This window comes from Pongo pygmaeus, chromosome 6, assembly GCF_028885625.2.
Source record: "Pongo pygmaeus isolate AG05252 chromosome 6, NHGRI_mPonPyg2-v2.0_pri, whole genome shotgun sequence".
Lineage (NCBI taxonomy): Eukaryota > Metazoa > Chordata > Mammalia > Primates > Hominidae > Pongo > Pongo pygmaeus.
In genome coordinates, this window is record NC_072379.2 from 154,389,245 (window position 1) to 154,404,720 (window position 15,476).

General features: G+C 52.4%; 1 protein-coding gene across 1 annotated transcript; it reads left to right on the forward strand.

Moving 5' to 3' along the window:
• Nucleotides 1–670: 670 nt before the first annotated feature.
• Nucleotides 671–13,551, forward strand: LOC134739836 (zinc finger CCCH domain-containing protein 18-like). The gene is made up of 2 exons (XM_063667152.1): nucleotides 671–742; nucleotides 12,113–13,551. Exon 2 carries the CDS (start codon nucleotides 12,484–12,486, stop codon nucleotides 13,204–13,206), a length of 723 nt encoding a protein of 240 aa, XP_063523222.1. The 5' UTR covers nucleotides 671–742; nucleotides 12,113–12,483; the 3' UTR covers nucleotides 13,207–13,551.
• The last annotated feature ends 1,925 nt before the right edge of the window (nucleotides 13,552–15,476 follow it).

Here is a 15,476-nt window from a genome sequence, read left to right on the forward strand (position 1 = left end):
ATTGTAGAGTCGGTCCCTCATGGAGGACCGGAGGCCCCAGCCCAGAGCCCCTTTGTCAGTCATTGACTGAGAGTGGTTGGGACAGGTGGCCCCACGGTTGAGGCGACCCTCCACGATCTCTGGAAAAGGCAGCTGAGCCCCAGTTGCAGCAGGTTGGGGGAGATGGTGCTGCCACAGCGCAGAGGACCCAGCCCCAGTGGCACCCACCACTGTCAGAACTCTCCACCGAAGGCCAGGGTGGATCTTTCCTCCCACATCCAAGAGCATCTGACATCTTCACCTTGAATCCTGAGTTTCTCTCTTAACTCTGTCTCACTCTGTCATGAACAAACTCTGTCTTGAAAGTTGTATTCCTCTGGGGCTAGAAAGGCGAGGAAAGAGGTGCTTTCTCCTGGGAGGTGGGGCTAGTGTGTCCCTGTCGTGGCTGAGAGTGACTGACCCAGCACCTACGAAGAAAGCCCAGAGACTCTGGAGGCTCAGCTGGGATAACGCCTGGCGTGCTCGGGGGTCATGGCCACCGCCTGGACTCTGGAAAAATGGGAAAAATGCTCTTGGCAGACACCGGGGCAGTCAGGAGGGAGCCGGCCCCGCCCGAGAACTGCCCTCCCACTCGGCTCCAGGAGACGTTTAAATGGGGCCTGACTCCCCCTATCTCTGATTTAAAAGATAACCGGAAGCAGCAGAGAAAACATCTGAAGTGCTTCCTAGACACACCGGTTAGGAAGTTTCTGGGAGAACCCAGGTAAGAGCTGGACTAAGTGGGGGTCTGTGGGTGGGAGGAGGGGGGAGAACGCCTGCCTGGGCGTTTACAGAGATGAGTTTGCAGAGATAATGATGCCGGGGTTTCAGGCCCAGCCCCAGGAAGAGAACAGCAGCAGGAAAAGTTAGAGAAAGAGGAGGGGGAGCAGGAGGTGGAGAGCTCAGCCCCTCCTTTACTGCTGCCCTCTGGGTGACGCTCAGCGGAGGCGCCATGTAGCAGCTGCGAGAGCCCGGAGACAACCTCTGCACTGTTTATGGGATCCCATTAGGGGAGCAGCAGCCCTGCATGACCCCACAGGTGAGCAGGACACCTCATCACAGGGTAGGCACGTGAGCAGACCTCACCCTCACACAGCTGCCTCCAGGGCTGCCCAGGTCAGGTGCTGAGAACACAAAAGAAAATGAGACAAAGTCGCCACCCTGGAGTTTACGAGCTGGCGTGGGAGACAGGCTGGCACTGAGGATGACAGTGCAGAGAGAGAGATCGGGCCGGGAAGAACCAGAGGTGCTGGGGAAGCCGGGTCAGCAGGGGGACCCCAGCAGAATGGGAGCCGGAGGACGGCGGCGACTGCAGCCCGACTGTTTCAGGTGGCGTCCTCGTCACAAGAGGACCTTGAGCGGGTCGTGGACTTCCTGTGAACCTGCCTACAGAGGAAACGATTGCTGGGTGCTGGGTGGAACATTTATTGCATTCCACGTTGTCAGTCAATAAAACAGCTTTGCAAGCGTAATACTGACAAAATCAAGTTCAGGCGGTAAGCCCGAGGGCTTCCAAGAAAAGTGGATCGGGGGGCTTGCTCAGCTCTGGTGTCCGGGGGGGGCCACTGCCTGGTTCCCAGGCAAAGGAGTACAAACTGCCAGGAGAAACAAGGACCCTGCAGGAAGAAGGGACCTGCCTGACTGGTTCCCCCGCACCCACATCAGGAATTTTCCCAGAAAGCCATCCACTTTGTTAGAGACAAAATAAAGGTCATTTGGAGAAAAACCTGCCAGCAGCTGCTGCTGCTTGAAAATAGAAAAGATATTAAAAGTAGCAGTGTTGGGAGGCCAAGGCAGGCAGATCACCTGAGGTCAGGAGTTCGAGACCAGCCTGGCCAACATGGCGAAACCCCGTCTCTACTAAAAATAGAAAAATTAGCTGGGCATGGTGGTGCGCACCTGTAATCCCAGCTACTCAGGAGGCTGAGGCAGGAGAATCACTTAAACCTGGGAGGCGAAGGTTGCAATGAGCGGAGATTGTGCCACTGCACTCCAGCCTGGGCAACAGAGCAGGACATCGTCTCAAAAAAAAAAAAAAATGAAGCAATGGTTTGAAATCATGCATTTTTATGTGTTGTCCTCAAACAACATCTGAGGGAGATAAGAAAGAATATACCACAGATGAGAATGTTAATAATTATCAGAAAAAAACTGCCTCGTAGGAACAATCCTGTGAGCTCTGTCATCAAATCTGATTCAGCAGCCTCCAAATCCCCTACTTGCCCTGGCAGCCACTACCCACCTCACTAATCTGTCCTTTGCAGATTAGTACAAATGTTCTCTTAAATATTCATTTATCCCCCAGCATTGACAGGTGAGGAATGATGTTGCTTGGGCTATTTCTGCCCCAAGTGGCCCCTGTGAAGCTGGGACCTTGGATCCCCCCGCTCATATGAGCCTCCTAAGGGGGCTCCCAGCTCCTGGATGGGGTCTTCTCAGGGCCTAGGGCCCCCTCATCTGCCCAGAACAAACTTCCTCATCCAGATGTCACCATTCATTTCCCCAGGTCCTCCTCCCCACCAGACATGGGGATTTTAACTTGATCATCTCTGCAAAGACCTTATCTTCTAATACAGTTACATTCTGAGGTCCTGGGGGTTAGGGCTGCAACACCCGAATTGGAGGGGACATAATCCAGCTCCTGACAATACCGCATATAATAGCTGCGTTTCTGCTGGTAGTATTGTTTTCCAGTGAAAGCATCTTTGAATGTATTCAGAAAGCCTCTCTCTGGGGCCAGGCCTTGCAGAGAATCCTTCAGAAACTGGACAACCCCACCCAAGGCAGTCAGTGGGGAGGACACATTTGGTGCCTCATTGGTCCCTGGATCTGCCTCACAGTCCTCAGTGTTCTTCCTCATTCCCTCTACTCTTTCTCCTCTTTGATTGACCTTGAAGCTCATTCCTGGTGAAGGCCCCGTGGGAGCAGTGCAATGACAAGAGGAGCCTGTTTTCTTCAGCACCCTCACGCTCTCCAGTGGTCCATTGGAGGCGCCTATGACCTCCTGATGCTGAGGAGCCTAGAGTGGGCAGCCCTCGGGCCCAGGCTCCATCTGGGTGAGGCCTGTTTTATTATCAATACTCACCATAGTCATTTGTGGGAGTGTAATGCTCATATTCCCATTTAAGAGATGAATAAACTGAGGCAAGGTGAAGTGACTCGGCTGAGGCCACACCGCAGTTTAGTGGGGAAGCCAGGATGAGAGCTGGCGGCTTCTGTGTCTATGACCTACACTCTGATGGGAGGTCGTCAGAGTGCCATGTAAACGGTGAGGAGGTGACATGCGGGTCCCTTCCATAAAAGCTGTTTTGCAAAATTAAAACACACACACACAGTAAAGATCCAGATTTATGCAAGTGAGAGTGAGGGGCTGACTATTTACCAGTCAACAGATCTCCCCAAATGGTTCTCTGCTTGGGGTTGAGATGCTCCTGACCAGCAGGGCTTGGGGAGAGACATTCTTGCTCCCCCTAGAGCTAGCTGACCCATACCCAGGGGATTCTGAGCTCCAGGGGCTGGGAGCGGCATGTATCACGTGTTTCCCAAGAGTTAGTCATGTTTGCTCCTAAAACTTAATTGTAATCGAAGAATCTAATTAAACAATACAGCAACTGAAGAAACAGTGCAAAAAGAATGAGTGACTGTTTCTATGAAAACTTAGATGAACTACTTTGGAAAGATTCAATAAAAAGCATGCCTAAATATATATACTGGGGCCAGGAGCAGTGGTTCACACCTGTAACCCCAGTGCTTTGGGAGGCTGAGGTGGGAGGGTGGTTTGAGGTCAGGAGTTTGAAACCAGCCTGGGCAACATAGCAAGACCCTGTCTCTACAAAAAAAACAAAAATTTTTCAATTGGGTGTGGCGGCACTTGCCTATGGTCCCAGCTGAGGGACCTGGAAGCTGAGGTGAGAGGATCGCTCAAGCCCAGGAGTTCGAGGCTGCAGTGAGCCACAGTTGTGCCACTGCACTCCACCCTGGGCGACAGAGCAAGACCCCGTCTCTAAAAAATAAATAAAATATGTACATCCAGATACAGTATTATGTGTGGGCGAGACACCGGTAAAAGATGGAAACAATCATAAAAGTCAGGCAGGATTCCACCTAAGATTGTCTTTAGCTCTCAATCTACCTTGTTTTAAAATTTTTTTATGAGCCATAAAAGACATAAGACTAGTCTTTATTGTACAAGTTGATGAATTCTGATCTTGTGGCCATACAGTTCAAAATAGAGAGCATTCTAGCACTCAGAAAGCTCCCTAGTGCCCTCATCGGTTGGTGTCTTGTCAACCCCAAGGATGTCATAGTCATTGGGACCCCCCGGCACAGTCATTCCACTTAGTCTGCCGGAAGTCCCAGATCATAATCAGGAGTGAGATTTACACAAGAAGGGGTGGGAAGCCCTAGTCAGTAGTAAACCCAACTCCAAAATAACCCTACACTAAAAATAAAACTGAAACTGTACTTTTTATGTTTGAAATTTAAATAAGATAGATGTATTTTTATTTAATCATTCCAACCTTTACAACTTTTCTATTCGTCAGCCAACTAGCCAGAGAAAGGGGGTTTCTGCTGCTGTCGGAGTATAAAAATGAGCTGCAATTTTCAAAATTTGACCTCATCTAACTTTCTCCAGCTATGCCATTCCTGGAGGGTCCTCAGTCCAGTGCCTGATGCATAAAACATAATAAAAAGGCGGCCCCACCACGCCAAACGCTGGGGTGTCTGTAGCAGTGACCCCGTCTCACAGGGATTTTGTCTGAATGCCTGTTCCTCCACTCGCCTAATCCATGGAGGTTAGGGAACCACCTACCTCAATGCACACTATAGCTTCTTAATAAATGTTGGTCCTTGGAAGTCAAGTCAGCCCTTAAAGGGAAGGGTAGGAAACAGGTGTGAAGGAAGGGAGGAGTAAAGCTGCCCTGTGCCTGCCAGGCCTGGGGCCACCCCACAGCGAACTCTGGAGCCAGACAGCCTCGGGGCACCCCTCGCTGAGGGAAGGAGCTGGGCACAGCCCTGTGTCCCCGTCTCTCAGCCAATGGAGGAGGAGCTTGGTCAGTCCCTACAAAGGTTGCAGTGGAGACCCTGCACCAGGGTACCCACCTACCCGTGAAGGCACAGGAGGAACATTCCGGAAACAAGGAGGCCCTTGTGAAGCCACAGAGGTGTGGAACAGCATGGAACAGGACCCCTGCAATGCCCATACCCCGTGAGGACCCCACAGTCCCCATCCGTCCCTAGATGTAGTGCAGTGGTTGTCCTCGGAGCCACTGGGGTCTCTGCCTGCTGGCTCTGCCCTCCTCCCGTACTGGACGCCCTGGCTCACAGCCCCTCCCCACAGCACCCCCTCCTGCGTTCCTTGGCTCACCCCTGGGCCCCTCTTGGGAACGGCTCCCCAACTCCACTGCTTCAGGAAGGAGCAGCTTAATGCTTCCCGAAGCTTCTCCAGCCCCACCCCACTTACCCCCATGATGTGAGCCCTTGGACCCACCGTCCCAGTGACCTGCCTCCACGGTAAAAGAGGGCCTGAATGGGGGTTCTTCAGTGCGGGGATCACGGGCTGATTTCAGAATCTAATGACTGTTATTGTGCCGCATACACAGAAAAATGAACACGAGAGCTACAATTTACGTAAAAATCCGGGATTTACGGAGCCCCCATAGAATCCCAAGACCAAAGACAGGTCTCTCAACGGGAAAATTTCAGCAAGCAACGCCAGATGTCCTAATGCTCTGAAGCCCAGAATGTGTGTGCACTGTGGCGGGGCTGCCCCGGAGAAGTTTCAGGCGACCTTCGGGTTTAGGACTCCAGGCCCCTCCGGAGAACATTCCTGAGCCTGCACCAACTGCCCTCCTTTCGCTCCTCTCCAAAGGAGTCTCAGAAACCCTCAAAATAGTGTTAGGAAACCATCTTACTAAAGAATCTCTGCCTCTTGCTTTCTACCGTATTTAAAACTCTTCTTTAAGCTGATATGAATTTTGTTAAAAGCACACGGAGAATGTTTTCTCATTGCCTCCCACTCTGAGCTACGTATTCCATTCCCCCAAACACTCCTACATTTAGTAATGCGAAAAACAGTGAAAGATCGCAAAGCCCATAGATGAAGTTTAAATCAGTTCTGACAGACCCCGATGTGTGATGAAATATTATGCAGCCATTTAAAATGATGGAATAATACTTGAAATATAAAAAAGTTTAAAATGCAAACCCCAGAAGCATCTACAATATATCCCGATTTTCTAACACACACATGCACACACAGGCTTCTAAGAAGTGATTAGAAGGAAATACACCAATGTATTAATATTGGTTATCTCTGGTAAGACTAAAAGTAATTTTAATTTTCTTTTCTTCTTTCCTGTATTTTCCATGGTAAGCATACATTGATGTTAATTTTTTGATTGAAAATTCTACTGGCTCCACAGCCTGTCTTGTGTAATCACAGCTGAGCTCACTCATCCTCTGGGCTTTGGCACCGTAGGGAGGAAGGCAGCCTTTCCCCAGTGTGCCCTTGGGCTATCCAGATCCACCCAGAGCCTGGGCCCTGCTGGGTGCTGCCCCGGGGGATGCCAGGAGAGGGCTGAGTGGTGGCCGCAGCTGAGTGCAGACACACGTGGTGCAGAGTACAGCATGATGCAGTGCGGGACGGTGGGCTTTGCAAACCCCAGGAAGGGACAGCGGCCAGGTGCTCCGCTCCAAGCCCAGCCCACCAGGCCTCAGTGAGCACCCCCGGGCTGTGACTTGGGCCAGCCCTCAATCCGCTTAGCCACTGTCTCTCTGAACATGCCCTGCCCTCCTGCCAGGCTGGCTGGGCTCTAGGAGGGGGTGTCCTGTGCAGGAGGCACATGTGAGCTCAAGGGCACACCAACCCCTCTCACTAGTCATGTGTTGGGCCCAGCACTCGCCCGCTCACTCGCTGCTCACTCCCGCCAAGGTCAAGCTTCTGAACCCCTTCTTAGAGATAAGGAGACCTGGGCTTGGCCCCCGAGTCCACATAATCACCGACATGACATGACGGAGCCAGAGACCCCAGCCCTGCCCCGGCCTGGCCCCTCCTCCACACCGGCTTCTTCTGTGCCTCCTGTAGGGCCAGCTTCTCAGCAGCCCCTCTCTCTGCAGGAATTCACTCACTCGGAAGCTGGGCAGAGGCGACCCAGAGCTTTGGCCTCCTGGACTTGGGCACGCTCACATGTAACGAGGAAGGGCCTCATTTTAAACAACCAGATATTGTGAGAACTCTATCACGAGACAGTACCAAGGGGATGGTGCTATACCATTAGAAACTGCCCTGTGATCCAATCACCTCCCACTAGGCCCCACCTCCAGCACTGGGGATGTCAATTGAGCCTGAGATTTGGGTGGGGACACAGATCCAAACCGTATCAGAAGGGAAGAGAGCCATCCCGGGAGTGGGCAGGCTTTCCCGGTGGACCTTAGGGAGTCACCCCACATCTGTGTCAGTACAGCCAGACTTAACAATGGAAAGAGCCACCAGACCAGTTCAGGAAGCTGGGCAGGAGATGCCTCAAGGAGATGAGGACAGTATGGAGCAGCAAGTCCCCCTGTGCCCCCACTCCAGGGGGCTGCAAGAATGACCTCACAGGCCCTGCCTTCCCCCACACCCTGTAGGCTGTGCAGCTCTCCCAGCAAGACGTGGGGCTGTCTCCCCACCCCTGGAATTGCTGGTCATATGCTGTGCCTCGGCCAGCAGAGGCGGCAGGGTGACCTTGGCCTGGTTCCCTCTGAGCTCACTGGCTTTTTTTTTTGTTTTTCTTTTACTTTAAGTTCTGGGATACATGTGCAGAACATGCAGGTTTGTTACATAGGTATACACGTGCCATGGTGGTTTGCTGCACCTGTCAACCCGTAATCTAGGTTTTAAGCCCGGCATACATTAGGTATTTGTCCTAATGCTCTCCCTCTCCTTTCCCCCAAGGTGAGCAGGTCCTGGGCACGGCCACACCCAAACCAAAGGTGCCCTTGGACAGGTCACTGTCTTCATTGCTCAGGCTGATTTGAGTCGGGTTCCTGTCACTTGTAACAAATCCCTTGGATTTCCAAGCCTCCGACCACACCTCTGCCTCAGGTCCAGTGCACTGAGACCCAGCCCCCAGCTCTTATCACACTGCAGCCCATTCACCACTTCCAGCATCATCTCATTTTCCAACAGGCTGAAATCCAAATGAGTTCACTCTCATGATCCAGTACTCCCCATGACCTGGTCCTAATCTGCATCTCTACCACCATCGCCCATCATTCACCAGATATGCACACGCCTACTATTGCAGGCACTCAGATTGTGAATACATATTGGATGAAGCAGCAAAGAGCCCTGCCCCCGGGGGGAAGACAGACACCAAATGAGGAACACGATAAATAAGTAAATTATATAGTATGTGAGAAGATTGTAAGTGCTTTGATAGAAAAGAAGGAAGGAAGGAAGGAAGGGAGGGAGGGAAAGAAAAAAATAAGAGAAAGAAAGAAAATGTCCCCTTTCCAAAAACAAGAACCCTGGCTTCCAACAGCACTGATGGAATCTTGTATTTGCTCAACCCTACAAGACAGAAAATCATTACAGAATTGCTACCTTGCACCACAGTGAAAGCAAACCCACAAGTCGAGTTCAATATTTGTTTGCAGGTATTTTGTCTTCAGGTCAAGGGTTATAGGTCAAGGTTCCGTGTTCAATGTTACTTGGGTTAGTTTCTGTCGCGGTGGTGGGGTTGGTTTGTTGGTTTGGTTTCTTGTCTTGTTTTGATTTGGTTTGGTTTTGGCGTGGTCGTGTTATTATCTGAAATACAATTAGCCCATATTTCCCACATGCTGTGATAAATGTTGATAATAAGTCAGCCTCTGTGGACCAGCTGGATTGTGTGTTCTCCCTGCTAACCCAGAGCACACTGAAGGCAGGCGCTTATTATCTTATTCATCTTTATGTCCTTAACACCAATCACAATTTCTGTCATAGAGTAGGTGCACAGTAAATATTTGTTAAATTCAACCACTGAACCTAAAGGGTTTCTGGATAACTTTTTTGCAAAATCCATGTAAATGCCATAATAAATAATTTGCCTGTATATTCATAGACTGGCATCCAAACCACAAGCACGTACTTTATGAATAATTCAGACATATGAAGAGCAGATTAATGACTCATAATTTAGAACCCCACCTACTGTCCCCTGGAGGGGGACTCTCCAATGCCTACCTCATGCCCTGTGCAGAGCACGGGAGGCTCACCCACCTCCAAATGGATGCAGTGCGCCCTCCGCCTCAGGCAGGGCACTCCCCCACACACGGGCAGCTGCTCACACAGAGATGGTATTAGGGCCTTTTGGGGATTTCGGAATCTTGAACACTCATGGAAAGACTGATAGGCTTCTGGGATGCCTTCCATGGAGCGGCTCGGGACAAAGTTGTGAATGCAGCGGCCAAAAGATCTGCAATCCGTCATGGGTTGAGTAGAGCCACCCAATGCCCCGGCAGCATAGGGAAAATGCTGAGGAAAATGTGACGGCAGGTGCCCACTCTTAAAGCAGCCACAAGTCTTTACTGAGGTCCTGCCAGGTCGGATCCTATGCTGGATATAACAGGGAAGGCATGCGTTTGAAAGGATTTCTCAGCCGCAGACGCAAGCCATGCATAGCGCTCAGTGAGAGACTGACGTCCAGGAGCATGGACCGAGGAGCAGTGGTGGGACAAGGAGGCTGGACTTGAGAATGACTTTCAACCGCCAGGATCTGGTGACCAACTGGATGTCAGGGACAGAGAGAAAAGCCCAGGTGGGGAAAACTCAAGGCTTCCAGTGTGGGAGGCTGCTCCACTCACCTGGACCCCAAGGGTCCTGGGGAAAGGGCCTATTTGACGGGCAGCAGAATGAGCTGCTCAGAAAACAGGAAAGAGAAGACATCATTTCAGACCTGAGACAGTGCCGACCTATTTGGAAAGAGGAAATACACAGATGAAGCCCCTAAAATCATTTAGGTGAAAGGAAAATAAAATCTCAGGACCCAGTTCATTCTGCCAAAGGGAAAAGCTAAGCTGGGACTGAGGCAGGCAAGCCTCTGCCTTTCCTTCTGCTCCAGAGCAAATCGCTGCAGAGAGCAGGCCAGGAGTCTCCACAGGGAGCTGCTCTTATGCTGACTTTATCTTATGCAAAGATTTACTGAGCATGAGACAAATACATAATAGATGATTCCTGTACCCCCTCCTTTCCAGTGCAATGTGTGGATTCAGACATGTGACCACACCCCCTCCCCTTCCCCTCCTGCCTGCTTTTCCCCTTTCAGTATTAAAGCCCTCAAAATCCTCTTTGGAAAAATTGGAACTCAGGTTGTTCCTGTGGTTTCGTGTTCCTTTTCCCCAGGCACATCCAGAATGTTGGCGGAATAAACCTCTGAGTTGATTGAGGCCTGTCTCCGCCACTGTTCGGTTTACAACTATAAAGGGTGACTGCATAAGGGCTGAGATAAATGACAAGAAGTGTATTGGAAAGACATGGTATTCATCCTGGAAGCCTTCCTGCAGTGGGGGAGACTCAAGCCAGGCTTTAAAGAACATGAGGGGTGACCAGGAGAATATCCCCAAATGAGAAGGCAAATACTCAGAAACACAAACCTCTCAATTAGAAATTCTATTTTAAGATAAAACACTGGTGGACGGGGACACAGTGACAGGGCCAGAGAGGGACAGAAAGAAAGGGAGGGAGAGAGGAAGGGAGAGAAATAGACACAGAGGAAAGAAGAAAGGAGGAGAAAAGAGAGGGAGAGTAAGAGCAGGGAGAGAGAATAGGAAGGAGAAACGTTTCATTTTGCTTGGGGACAGAGCACTTAGGAAAACAATTGAAATCTGTCCAGGAAGCGACTTCCTATTTTCTTTCTGCTTCTAAGTAAATAATCTAAAGCCTCATGTCAAGTTGTTTGCATAGCTCTAGTAGCTAAGGTTAGTTTATTTAATTACAGTGATGATTTCAGGCCACCACCAGGAATGAATTAGAACTGTCTCCTCACTGCTCTCCAAAACCCCATCAAGGTGACCCTCTCTGCCCGACCCTGGAGGCTATTTTTATCCTCTTGATCTTGGTGTGATTAGCAAAGGCAATTAAGCAGCCGGATCAAAGCTCAGGGCCTGACGCCTTTTAGATGTTCCTTAACAACCCTGGCAGGGTTTGCAGGCATAAGCCTGTGTGGAGGCAAGCGTGGCCATGAATACACATCACCTGAGAAAGTGGAGGGCTGCTGGGGAGACGGGCAGGAGGCCATCCAGGGAGGGGCTGGGAGGCAGGGGGCCCCCATCCCACTGCTCTGGGGTTCCTGTCCCATTCTGTGCCCTGTGCATGTGCCTCCTCGTAAGAAGATGAATTCTTTGGGGTTTATAAAGAACCTCTCTCTTCTGTGTTAATTCAGTGAGAGACACGCCCCTTCTGCTGTCCTGCAGCCATAAATTGAAGGCACCTGCAGGCCCCTGAGGCCACCCTAAATTTTGCTGTGGTCTTAAAAATAAAATTGTTCTGCATTTTAAAAAAGAATTCCTGAGACACAAGGACCAGTCAGTATTTGTAGGCTACAAAACAAATAAACAAGGTTAGCCTCATTTTCCCATTGAACCTGTGTGAGAGGCATAGAGGGGTCCGGGTTCAATTAGGCTTCCCACAGCAGGGCAGCTCCCAGGAAGAGAGGTTGAACCTGAAAGTCAGAGCGCACAGATGGGCAGGGACCGCGCTCTTGTCCAGGCCCACAGCTGGTGGGCACCAGACCCTGGCCCGGACCCTGGGCTCGGACCCCTGGCTCAATGCCGTGTGATGTTGCACCGGCTGCTCCGCAGCTGATGCAGCGGGGAAGGAGCGGGACTGAGGAGCAGTGGCATCTGGAAGTCACAGTCTCCACAAGCACCAGTTAAGGGCGTAGATTTCTCTCCCAGGGATTTCCTTCTTCCCAGACCTTGGGGCCTTCATCTCCAGGCTCTCAGAAGGAATAAATTCTCAGAAATACAGGATCCACACACATAGCCTGCCAGAAGCCTGTGCCACTGCGTAAGTGTGAGTGACTATGGAAGACAAAGTGGACTCCAAACCTAATGCTATGATCCACTCTAGACTCGTCCAGGGAATTTATGGAGCACGTGGGACCTCCCTGCCATCCAGAAGCACAGAGGAGGCGCGTCCCCACAACAATGCCAGGAACAAACAGCGGGCAATTCTCTGACATCGAGAGGCTTCCAGTGAGGGGCACTGGCTGCCCTGGAGGTGACAGAGAGGCCACGTCAGCTACCTGCTGAGATGGTGCTGGGAGCCTCGTGGAGCAGAGCAGCTGATCCGATCCAGGGTACCTGCTACAGGCCTGGCACCACCTGGTAGGTCATTGGGGGAGGGGCTTGTTCAGGCTCTGATGACCCTGTCAGACAGACAGAGAGTCCAAGAGAAACAGAGACACAGAGAAACACAGAAGCAGAGACAGAGACAGGCCAATGGAGAGAAAAATACAGAGAGAGACAGAGATAGAAGCAGAGACAGACCAAGAGAGAAAAAACTACAGACAGACAGGGACAGGGACAGAGTCAGAGCGAGACAGAGAGAACAAGGGAGAGACCCGGAGAGAGAAGTGCAGAGAAAGAGAGAGACAGAGAGAGATACAAAGAGACAGAGACAGAAATAGAGAGACACGTGGGTCTCCCAGGCCGCCGTCCCGCCCAGTTCCAGGCCTGGCTGCAGTCCTGCCCCCGGTGCCCAGAGAGCCCTTCTCCCATCACGGGCCGTCTCCACCAAGCCATGTGCTGAGCATCAGCTCCTGGGAGCCACGGTGCCCCCTCACACCTGCAGTGAGGACTGAGGAAGCTGCAGATGGGAGGCGAGCCAGCGACACAGCCGGCTGGCACCAGGCCTGGGGTGACAAGGTGCATGACACGGCCAGGACCGCCCTGTGCAGGGGACAGCGGAAGCTCAGGAGACAAGGTCAGAGGTGGTGCGGCCCCGCCACGGAGGGCACCGAGGGGAGGAACTGGGGCTTCGTTTTGCAGAATGAGAGTGGAGGCTATGAAACCGAGCCTCATGCACCCTCAGCCACAGCAGCCTCATCGACGGCCCCGCTGCTGCCGCAGGAATCGCCCACACTTCCCACAGGCTCCCTACCAGCCCTGGGTGCAGGGGACACTGAGGTAGGCCCTGTCCTGGGAGGCGTGGGAGCCTGCTGAGGGCTGGCTTTGGTGGGAGCTCCAGCCCATGGGGGAGCAGTGGCCAGCTCTGGGAAGTAAAGAGCCCCCACGCCTGGGCTGGCCAGCTTCCATGGGGGCAGCACAGCCCACCTCACGTCTCCAGTGGCTCACACTCGGAACGTTTGCTGGCCTGCTCTGCTGAGCGGTGTGAGCCACCTGAGTGGCCCCAGCACCTCCCAGCTGATGCCCCCACCTGCAGCCCCCAGGACGCACCCCTACTCCTGCAGGCTAAGACCCCACTGCAGCCTATGCTCCCAGCCGCCGCCAGTGCTCACACGTTTTCTCCTGCAGGTGTTTTTCCCAATAAAATCCATGCATCTCTCATCCTGTCTTGGTGTCTGCTTCTCGGGAGACACAGAGTCTCACACGGGAAACGTGTTGTCAGCTGTCGGGGGTGGGTGGGGGTGGAGATAATTGCCATGAGCCATGCCAGGGCCTGAGAAAGGAGAAACAGAGACACAGAGAAACAGAGAAGCAGAGACAGAGACAGACCAATAGAGGGAGAGAAAAATACAGAGAGACAGAGGTAGAGAGAAGCAGAGACAGACCAAGAGAGAAAAAAATACGGAGACAGGGACAGAGACAGGCGGTGCCCTGCAGGAGGAGGTGGCAGCTGGGTGGAGAATCAGCAGGGGCGGCGGCATGGCAAGCCCACCTCTCTCGCAGGGTTTGTGACCGTGATCTGCTGACAGGTTGGACGGGCACTAGCAGGTCACTGCCAAGACATTAGATGCTGCAAAGCACAAGGCACTCCTCATAAGAACTCAGTAGTAATTAGAGGTCCTGTGTGGGAACAGTGCCATTCATTAAAATTGATCAGTGTTTGATATCGAAAGCGTTCGACCAAAGTGCCCGCAGGATGCAGAAAGGACGCGTGATTAGCACAGGAGAGTTTAGAGTGGCCCTGCGCCTGTTTCCCAAGCTCCAGAGACACTTTCTGCAGCAGCTGCACTCCTGACAAATGTGGCTACAGATGGGATTTTGGGAGAATCAAGTGTGATTTTGATTCACTTGGGGAGCTCACCACTTAGAAGAACCCTGCGGTTTCGACCAGTCCTTCAGAAATGCAGAGAGTGTGGGAATTCCAATGAAAAGGCCCTGAGGAGGGCGTGAGGTTATGGGGTCCCTTGGGCTTGATAAAGGTAAGGACAAGGGACAATAACGCAGGCAGAGGCTGCATGGGGGATCGGCGTGGGGGCTGTGGCCTCGGTACACAGAGGAAGAAGAGCTCAGCAGAGTGAGTCTATGTCCACAGACTGCTCCGAGGATCAGGGCAGTGACCCCTGGGGAAGAGGATTTTGAAAGATTTGGAGGGAAGGGCTGGTTGCATGACAAAGAAGTGGCAGGAAGAGGTTACAGGTCCTGTCGGAGCCAGGTTGCCTCTGCAAGGCTGGGTGCGGGAGAATTCTGCACTGGGTGGAGTGAGCATGGTGACCCAGGGCTCAGGCTACTGTCCTGGGGCTGGAGGCTGCCACAGGGGGCTGTTGTCTTGGGACCCCCCTGCTCACTGCTCCTAAGGAGACTGGGTGTCTCTCGCCTCACACATCTCTGTCTGGACAAGGAATTTGCCCAAGGGACCTCCCTGAGTCCGGAGGGAGGAAGGGAGAAGAGTTCTGACCCCAGCCCTGTCCCCTACCTTCCAGCCCTGTCCTAGGTCTGCCAGCTGAGCTGTCCCAGCACCGTGTCCTGAGGCCCTAGAGCACATGCGGGCGACCAGCACTAAGTTAGAGGACCAACCACTCAGTGGCACACTGCCTTTCCCCCGCCCTGGCCTCCTGATGGGGAAAACAAGAATAAGTAATCATGTTTGCTCACTTCCACCAGGGCTGGTGAGAAGCTCAGGGAAGCCCGGGGTGGTGAGCAATGTCTGGAGGAGGCGATGCTGTGGCAGCTGGCCGTGTCTCCCTCCTCCCGTGGGGCCCATCAGTGATCACCATCCCAAGAAAGAGGACATGGCATCTAGGCCAGCCAAGAGGAAAGGGGAGAGCAATGAACCAGGGCCTCCGGGAGCCCGGAAGGGCTGAGGCCACAGCAGTCCTGAAGCCCTACATGGCGGGGATGTCAGGCTAAGGGCAGACATGATCTAAAAAAGGAAAAGTGGAAGAAGAAAGAAAACCATGAGGTGAGCTTCCAGAGGCTGGGAATACGCCACTCCTGATAATAACAATAACAGCAACCACCGGCAGCACATGTGCACACATGGCACGTCCCACTCTCCAAGCTCCTCACATGTGAAGTTCCTTCTTCCA